The sequence below is a fragment of the Plectropomus leopardus genome, chromosome 4 (genome assembly GCF_026936395.1).
Source record: "Plectropomus leopardus strain MGB_pleo_1.0 chromosome 4, ASM2693639v1, whole genome shotgun sequence".
In the NCBI taxonomy this organism is placed as follows: domain Eukaryota; kingdom Metazoa; phylum Chordata; class Actinopteri; order Perciformes; family Serranidae; genus Plectropomus; species Plectropomus leopardus.
In genome coordinates this window covers 32,700,942-32,710,723 of record NC_142179.1, presented here as the reverse complement: position 1 = coordinate 32,710,723, position 9,782 = coordinate 32,700,942, and the positions used below count along the sequence as shown (strand labels likewise).

Sequence of the window (9,782 nt, the reverse complement as noted above, 5' to 3'; positions counted from 1 at the left end):
CCAAAGTACCAATATTTCGCAAGATCAGACTTGAATGCAAATTGCTAAAAGGTGTTTGAAAAAGTGGAGGAGCTTTTGCATATGGTCACAAAGCAATGTTTAAGCAGTGTAATATTCTTGGGAAATTGGAGGACAGAGCACGACATGAGTGCTGGGTGGTGATGTTGCCAAGAGATGGAATGATAAACATGTGACCCAAAACGGAAACAATCAGGCCCTATTACAGACCCCACGTCAGAGTCAGGGTGAGTCATGCAGCTTTGAATGACACACACCAACATGCACAGCGAAACACACGTCCACATCCTGCAGCTGACGTCAGGATGTCAGCCGCTGAAGCATTACAGGGTTTTGACACACTGTGAGAACATGCGCCGTGTTTGTTTACTTGCTGTAAGGTGTGCTCCTAATTTAATCACGTAGGCCAAATCCCTCACATAATCCAGCATCCAAACAACAGGAGAGATTAAAATTCTTTGGATAGACAGAGTCAAGTCAAAACAAGAGAGAGAAAAAGCACAGAGCACTTGCCAACAGTCCTTATCAGAGCAAATACTAAAGACTTCCCATTTCATCATATTTCTTGAAAGTTTGCTATTCAGTGACAAAAGCCAGATTCATATTTCTTCCACCATTGTGTAAATATTCAATTAGTGAGCTTTACATAGCTGAGACCTCCTGTTGACACAATAACTGGCTAAGGTTCTTGCTCTCTGGTCTGTAACCATTTTTAGATGACCGTTGCTCTCATCTTACAACAGAGGTCAGCAAAGCGACCTGTTTGCTGTCTGAAACATCTCAGTGCACTTGTCATTAGTGGGCTGCTGCCAAAGACGGTTTTTGGGGTGGCTTTGGACATGTTTGAAGGTTATGTATAGCACATGCAGAAGCAAAGTAGAATTTTACTTTATGGTGATTCAAAATGATAAAATAACCATAAAACAGAACCATAAGGGAGAGTAGAGGCATTACATATTCTTCGTTTTACAACAACGTTGCGATGGCATTATGTTTGCATTAGTTATATTTACATCAGACGTGCCACCCACCTGCATTTTCATAAGCTGTGGCTAAATAAGTAACTATACTAATAAAATTAAAGGAGCAGTGACAAAAATCAAAACTACATAATTTTCCTCTTACCTGTAGCTCTATTTATCAATCTGGACATACTATACTATGACAATCTTTTTGCATTTTTATGACATACTATACTATGATTTTTTATATATAATAAAGTATGACAGTCTTTTTTAATGTTTATGATGTTTTTTACATACTGAACTATGGCATTCTAATTTTTATGATATATTGCACTAAACCTTTTTTTGCATTTTTGCGACAAACTATACTATGACCATTTTTTTTTTTTTTTTTAAATACAATGTAATGATTTTTTTGACATACTACACTGACTTTTTCTGACTTTCATGACATGCTATACTATGGCCTTTTTTGTTGTTTTTTTTGTTTGTTTTTTGGGGGGAGGATTTGTTAAAAGATACTATACTATGATGTATATTTTTGATTTTTATGACATTCTATACTATGACTTTTTTTCTGATTTTAATGACATTATATACTATGGTGTTTTTTTTGTTTTGTTTTTTTGCATTTTTATGGCATACTTTATATAATGACATTTTATCCTAATTTGTTTGACATATTTTGCTGTGACTTTTTTTGCATTTTTAGCATTGGTCATGTTGCAAAAGCCTGTTAGTCTTAAAGTTTTTTTGCATTGTGTCTGTATCCTACAGTGGAACTTACGCAAACCGAGCACAGACATCTCACCATTTAGTTTAACATGTATTGTTAACAACAAAGACATGATAGTAAGTTCTCTGCATTTCATAGCACCAGTCTGGTCTGTATCCTTTATTCATTTTCAATTTGCCCTGGTACTTGAAAAGGAAAATACAGTGATCTTGCAATCTAGTTTAATATTCACAGCTAGAAATAGAGAGAAAAGAAAGAGATACTGGAGTCCAGATCTTTGTTTGTTTTCTGTTGACATTCTCTCCTCATGAACAGGTTTTTCATCACAGCTGTCTGCATCTGCTAGCTGTCAGAGTGAGCATCAGGCCATCCGTTTTGTTCATTAGCAGGCCATCCACTCATTTTCCCATGGTTCTTTGTTTGTGTGTCATGTATGAACTATGACCTGTAAGCTGATACTGTTGGACTGAATGATTTCAGCATTGCATTGTCTCATTGGTCAAGCAGCGTCTTCCTAAAATATCAGAAAGAAAAGTTGGTGGACCGAAGATGCTTTGATTGATAATTGTAATGTGTAAAAATAGATAATGTACAATTAACTGTGAAAAATGACATCAATTTAGTTTTTAACCTAAAAATATTTACTTTTATCTTGATATGAGGTAATCCTGATGACATTTTAATGGTGTGTAAACTTTCTGACACAGTAAGCATCAGTGATTAAAGGAGTACTTCACTTTGGTAAGTACTGACATACCCACTAGGCCCACAATACTTGGATTATACTGCAGTTGTGTGACAGTTTGCAAATGGGCATTTTGTAAGCTTTTGATAGAATGTTCACTGTTTTTTGGATTCTTTGAGGCATGTGGGAAAAACAAAGTTTTCTTTACGAATTGAAGGTAACATGATAAGTAATTGATACGCAAACGGTAATTTTGTGAGTGAGGTATGTCTTAAATTTGTAGATAAGGACACTTTTCATTTAGGATTTGTTCAGTAATTGTTCTTTATTGTTTTTGAAATCATTACCATTTATCTTCCCAACAGAAACAATTTTGTGCTGCAAATGCATTGTCATGGATACACAACCTGCTTTACTCTTCGTAACTTACAAATGTACATATATAGTTATCTACTCTGTTGTAAAAATCAATAAATTAAACAATAAATAGTCTTTACTTGACACAAGCAGCAGAGGTATCAAAAGGCTTTAAAACAAAGAAACCATATTTCTGTAACTGCATTTTCTTTGGATATCCATAAAGTTAAGGTAACAAGGTGCCCCCTGTTCTATTCACGAGTTTGGCCATCTGTCCAAAAAAGGCCGTTTTTACCATAAAAGTGATGGATGACTCAACTGAGTTGGAGATATGTTAGGGGCACATGGTGCTGGGTCAGTGAGTTGAGACAGTTAAAATTGTTTGTTGCCTAGGAATGTGGACAACCCCTGCCCCCTTGTCCTGTCCCACTCCCCCATCCCACCACCTCAAAAGTTACCCAGAATGGCGTTTAGTTCTCCAAGCCTGAGTGGTGGCATTCATGTTTCTCAACCCCCCACACCTTGGTATCACTGTGCAAGGGGGAGTGGAAAAGAGGCATGTGAAGTGGGAAACAGGGTTGGAATTGATAACCCTGCCGCTGGGACCCCTGCACAGCGCCTACGTATCAGGAGGCTGCAGGAGGCAGGAGGTCAGCCTGGAGAGTTCATGTCTTGTCAGGTTGCCTCAAGGGGGGTCATTTCACAGCGCCAGGACACATGAAGTGCTGATTAGTGTTTGCATCGAGTAGGGAGGCCAGAGATAAGTGGAGAGGAAGACAGATGTCAGGGGGAAGGACAGGGAGGGGGACTACTGGCCCACTGGTTCCCACCAGGCCGCACACACAGTAGGATGTGCTTGGTTTGGTCCTTTGGGAAAACTTGTGCCTTTTCAGTCTTGTGGGTATGAGGGAACACCTTGGCATCACAACTGGCAACATATCAACTGCAGATCTGCAGTACACTGTCTTTGCGCTGTATGAACGATGGCAACTTATATTCATGCCTTTAGATGAAGTACTTGTTTTTGTTTTGCTGTCTATTTGTCCACAATCATTTATTTGGAGAACACTTAGTTTCATGAATAGTGAATTTGCAACTCCAATCTTGCCGAGTAACCCTTACAGAGATTCCAGCAATAGTCCCTTTGTTGAAGATAATTTAGGCTAACCTCCTTTGTCACCTTATCTGTTGTTATTGTTCTATGTCTTTCCTCTTGTTGTAAGACTTTACTAAGAGTTGAACTCTCTCAAAGCACGGACTATCTGCAGCCACACTCAGCCACCACCATGCCTTCAAACTTGTACTTGTAGGTGACCACACCTGTATCATCCAAATACAGCAGGGAAATGGGGTCAAGCTTGGTGGGTACACAACAAGCTCGTGCCGCCTTCTGAGGACTGTTAATGTTAATCAAAGTCTGGACAATGGCATGCTTGGTGGGTGTGACGTGCTTTGTCAGGGGGAAGGAACAAATGCCAGTGCACTCAAAGGCATCGTAACCAGTGGGTGCCAGGATCCAACTGTCCCATCCAATATCCTTGAACTCAACGTAAAGAGACTGCTTCTTGCAATGGTTTCCCTTGGCATTGCGACGAATGCGAGATGCTGTGTCGTAAATCAGATTGGATCGCATTTGGATAAGGTCCTCTTCATCTGGCTCTGCCTCTTCATCTCCCTCATTCCTGTCCCTACCCAGCTCATCCCACACCCCGTTTAGGCCTGTCCCCAAGTCGTTCTGGGAAACCATGTTGGAGGTTTCATGGTCAATCATCTCATTCAGCTCGCGCTTGTCTTCACGGTGATCGCTACTTTGGTCGTCAGAAAAAATAATCAGCAGAGGTTTGTGTTTCTCCTCAGGGCTAGTGTCAATCTTCATGTCCCCTTCAGTTGGATTCATGTCTTTGTTGTCCTCTGTGATTTGAACATTATCCTCATTTGCCATGCTGGCAATGTGCACTTCCAACCGGTGTGTGGTGCCACGCTCAGATTTGCGCCAGCGTTGAACAGCAGCAGTGAGGTCAAAAGCCTCCCAGCCATTATCAGTGCCATAGACCTGGCGTGACGCCAACTCCCCCAACTCTATCCGCTCTCCTCCTCTGCTAAACGCATCACCTCTCACAGGGTTTTCATCAGTCATGTTGTCATCTCCAACCTGCAATTCCACTTCATAGATAGTAACCTTGCGGTCGACACCAGCATAGAGGTGGCGGTCAGTCTGGACAAGAGTGTAGAGGCGAAGCTCAGCCGCTGTGATATGTTCATGATGAGGGACTGATACATTGAAGAGGAGTGGGTGACGTCTGACTCCTCCAGTGCCCACAACACTGGGAGATGAATCTAGGAAAGAGAAACGGTCAAAGATGATCTTCTGCATATATTTTTGAAGTCTTCCTAATAAGATTTTTAGCTGAGTTCTGCAATGTATCTTAACTCTGTCCTAAAATAACCCTATTGAGGAATCTGTCCTGTTTCATTCTTACTTGGGAAACATTTAACTATTATCTTTTCTTGCAAGCTGATTCATTTCAGTATGAGAATAATACTTTTATATAAATATTGCCTTGCACCAAGAAGTAACAAGCAATAGCGTCATGACTAAGGCTTGGATTTAAACAGCTAAATTTTGGTTTGTGCATGCTTGAAGCTTCAGTCTACTTAAAAACTGTTTGTATTCACTAGAGCACCCTTGTTCTCGGTTTCACTACTTACATTCTTTGGCCTTATGTCAAGAAGTATTCAATAAAAAAAGCAGCAACCAAGAAAGAGAAAGTAGTTCTCATTTTTTAACCAATCAATATGATCAACAGGGGCATCATCATATAGGACAGAGAATCCTTACCTTCATTTTTGAAGCTTCGTATGATGTTGGAGGTGGGCATGGCAGTGCGATCATTAGCAAAACGGTTGTAAAGCTCCATCATGTACTCAGGTGGCTCTTCTCTTGTGCTTCCAGGAGACAGGGGTGGAGGACCCAAGCCAGTCAGGTTGAAAGTCCGAAGAAACTGTTCTTTCAGGCTCTCCATCAGGCTCTGCATATCCACGTTGTTGTCCTGCTCCAGAAGTGATGGCTCCACCACCCCTCCATGCCCATCTCCTAGCCCTGGAGCAGGGCGATGTCTCTGATGGGCATTTGAAATTGGGCTGCTCAGTCCACAGAGAGGCCCCTGGAGCAGAAGGGTGGAAAACAGCAAGAGCAAAGTTGTGGAGCTGCAGATGGTTCCCAGTTGAGAGACCCAAATACTCGCCATGGGAAAAATTATCTGCAGCTTTCTATTGTTCGCCCTCTGGGGTTGTCTTTAGATGAGTCGATGCAAGAGTAAGACAAAATTATTATGATCTCTGAATGCCTCAATCCAAAGGTTAATTAATATTGTGGTCAGTTCATCTGCAAAGAAAGTTCTGGATCCTTGGCAGTACACAGTAGAGTTGTTGACCCTTGCACTGACCACTGGGAGCCTCCCTGCAGGCGTGTGTGTTCCTGCTGCTGTCTTGATCTCACAGCATTTATTCACTTGCACACCTTTTGATGTCCTGTGCGACAGGGCTGCAGTTCCGGAGACAGGGTGGCCGAGGCTTGGCTTGGTCCGTCCGAGTCATCTCTGTTGCGTCCTCTTCTCTGTCAGTCTCTCTATGTTCTGCTCTCTTCTTCCCAGCTCTTTCTTTCTGTCCCTTATCTATGATATGGTGGGCTCTGCATTGCTCAGTGCTTATGGTCTCTTTGCTGGTGTGTGTGCGTACGTGCCTTCAACTTTGTGTGATGCACATGAGCGTGTGTTATCTCACAACTTCCTTAATGAGGATTTTGTAAACACTGTCCTGTAGCCTCTTCCTTGTGGAAGCGCTATTTTGTTTGGGTGGGTGCTCCAGGGTTGATATTCTTCATTTGTTTATTTGCTTTGTAAATGGTGGAGTTCTGCAAGCTGCCGCCTAGGCTCCATTGACTATTTCTTTTAGACAAAATATACCAATGCTCTGTTGATATTGTTGAATGTAACAGGATATATCTATTAGACAACACTTGTCCAAATGAAATTGAAATGCAATGAGGTGTGAGGCCTTAATGATCAAGGATGAAAGATACTGAGCTGACGGTTAGTCTGGAGGGCATTTCAAGTCGTACAAAATAGTCATTTATGTTCATTCAACAAAGTAACAATCCTCCACCCCCCACCCCCCTCTGTGCTTGACAAAATGTTCTTTTTACTTCCTTTTCTAGTAAACTGAAACTGTGCCTGCACTAGGTTATCTTGGTTCAAGAGGCTCCATAAAATGTAAGAGTAAGGTACAACTCAAGAATACGTGGTTTCAAGAGATGTACAGGGAGCTTTAGACATAAACTGTACATGATGAGACAGACTGCCACTGCTACCAAGAGGCTAGTCAGTTCCACCTCTATTAATGACATTCGAAAACATCTAAGTCATTGTTTTGCAAGTCGCAAGTAGGTCTCAAGTCTGTGCAACTGTGTCCCAAGTCAAGTCCCAAATTAAGACAGGCATAAAATATTTTTTAGGTGAAAGGCTCAAGTCCAAGTAAAGTTATGAGTCGTTGGTGTTGAAGTCCAAGTCAACTTGAAAGTCTTTTTAGATTTGTCAAGTCTGGTTCCTTAACAGATTTGAATAACTCATCTGTTCATCACCTGAACCGTCATGCTACTACACAACCGTCCTTCATTCCTGAGATTCTTTGTGTGACCTGCTGATACACTCCTGATTCTTGCGCGTCACAGAGATGGGAAAGAATGGGCTTTTTCCTGCCTCTGCCACTCATCTGCCAGGCTGACAGTTGACAGACATGCTGTTATCTGTCACGCTGTTAAACTGCTGCGGCAACACACTGTCACATCTTCCTGATGGTCGTAAGAAGGCTTGATAATGACAATGTCCTGTTGCACGCACGCACACACGCACACGCACACGCACACGCGCGCGCGCGCACACACACACACACACACACACACACACACACACACACACACACACACACAGATTTGCACTGTCAGTCCCATCCATATGGTGTGCATCATGGACCTAAGGGTGTAACGTGATTTTTTTTTGAAAGTCAGTGTTTCTATTTTTAGATTGAACCTTCCAACAGACAATGTTTTGTGCAGATACCAAATGTTCACATTTTATGCTTTCCATCTGTTTTTCCTTCACAGTGTTGTGTTTTTTTTAGGGATAGAGAATGTTTGGAAAACCAACACACTTCCGTATAACACTATCACTGCAAAATATATTACAAAATCACTTCAGGTTGAGAGTACTTAGTATTTAGTAAGCTACTGATCAGTCTTACAAAAGCAGGTATCTTTAAAGCAGTATTAAATCATTGCAGTGGAAATCATAATATTGACATATTAGGACTGTTACATGTCATCATGAGGAATGTTCAGGCAAATAATTGACTGTTACACATCTAGCAGACACAGAGCAATTTTCATCAGTAACAACATTCATCAGAGTTGTGTTTCTTGCTGCCCCACACTCTCTGAGGTGAATTATAGTGATATCTGATCTCTTTGCAATGCTAGAGTTAAGGCTAATTGAATGGAATTGAAGTGTTGTTCAGTGGGTACGTAAGGGGAAGACTCAAGTATATCAACAGCTGTCAAAAGGATTGCCATGAAATACATTTATTGTCAATTTGGACCAGTGCCAAGTGGGCCCTGTACTCACTGGTACACAGTATTGGCACTTCCACATTTTACTTTTTGCTGTACTGTGAGTTTTTCTGTTACACCTTCACTATTTACTGTAATTTTTGCCCTCTCTTCATATCAGGCTCTCTGGGTGATACTTAAAGGCCCTAAATAAAGCACTTTACCCACTACATGTGCTGGCCCTGGGGCACTACATGATGCTCACCTGTTCTCGTTCTTGCTTTTCTGTTAGGAACTAAGCAAAGTTACATTAGAATAAAGTTGGTTTGCTCTAAAAGGGCAACATAGACAGAACAGAGCTTCGAATATCAAATCCTACATTGCAAAAGGCAAACCAGAAGTAACAAGCTGATTTAAGTGGTCTCCTAACAGCAAAGAGCTTTTACTGATGTAACACTGGTACTGGCAAAACCACCTGCTGCTAACACCACGCTAGTGAATGGTTCCTGTAAGCAAACTGATTCATGAAACCACTCTTTTGGTCCACTTAGCAAATGGTAGTATGCTAAAATGTTAAAGTAAGATGGGTAACTAAAAAATTATACATGCATTAGCACCTAAGTCACTGTTAGCATGCCAGCCAGCTGATATTAACATTAGCTCAAACCTGTCCTCATCCAAAGTTGTCACACATGTGCAGGGGACTTCCGCATCTACGAGTTAGGCTCTCGTCATCCTTCTGTGTCTGCTGTTGATGTCAACACAAACACATGCTGGAATGATGCTGCTCATGGTTATGTTTAGGCAACAGTAGCACGCTGGGATGTTTGCAAGTCAACATGCCAGCACCAATGGTTAGGTTAGGCAACATGGTAACGGATGCTTAGGATTAGGGGAAGGAGGCACATGGTAAGGTGTCGAAAAAAATCACAAAATTCAGAGGGGAGGCAAACACTGTACTCGCACATGAAAGTCCAGGGTTTGTCGGATCCATCCACAGCCCCTCATGTCCTCTCTATAGGCAACCTCGGGCTTATATTATATCCTCACCCGCAGCATTTCAACCTGACGCTGACCTGTCGCAGTCATGTGGACATGGCAGGTGACCACCAGAATATTATAATAACAGCGCAACCAGTTCTGTCCGGCTACATTCTCACCTGACCCATCAAGAAGCGTTTCATGCCACCATGAAACATAGCTTTTAGCTACGCCAAGAGAACTGTCAAAGCAGCGGTATTTACGAGTTTGGAAAGAGAACTGGCTAAAGCATGTGCTCACAGAGCTGTATGTCTGCAGAATCTTTATGCCAGACTTAACAGTTTAACCCTGCCAGCAGATTCTCACATCATGCACAATGTCCACAGCTTTCAGGCCTGTATCTTTTATCAACTTCACTGACAGGACATTGCCATAACA

At 41.7% G+C, this 9,782-nt stretch overlaps 1 protein-coding gene across 1 annotated transcript; it reads right to left on the bottom strand.

Moving 5' to 3' along the window:
- Positions 1-2,710: 2,710 nt before the first annotated feature.
- On the bottom strand, positions 2,711-9,710 carry bmp10 (bone morphogenetic protein 10). Its single transcript, XM_042488779.2, has 2 exons — positions 5,601-9,710; positions 2,711-5,098 (listed from the first exon to the last, which is right to left on the bottom strand). Exons 1-2 carry the CDS (start codon positions 6,007-6,009, stop codon positions 4,020-4,022), a joined length of 1,488 nt encoding a protein of 495 aa, XP_042344713.2. The 5' UTR covers positions 6,010-9,710; the 3' UTR covers positions 2,711-4,019.
- Between the last annotated feature and the right edge of the window lie 72 nt (positions 9,711-9,782).

Coding starts and splice junctions, on each gene's coding strand:
- bmp10 (XM_042488779.2), bottom strand. CDS start 6,009: ATGGCGAGTATTTGGGTCTCTCAACTGGGAACCATCTGCAGCTCCACA. Junction 5,099..5,600: donor ACGAAGCTTCAAAAATGAAG/GTAAGGATTCTC, acceptor TCTCTTTCCTAG/ATTCATCTCCCAGTGTTGTG.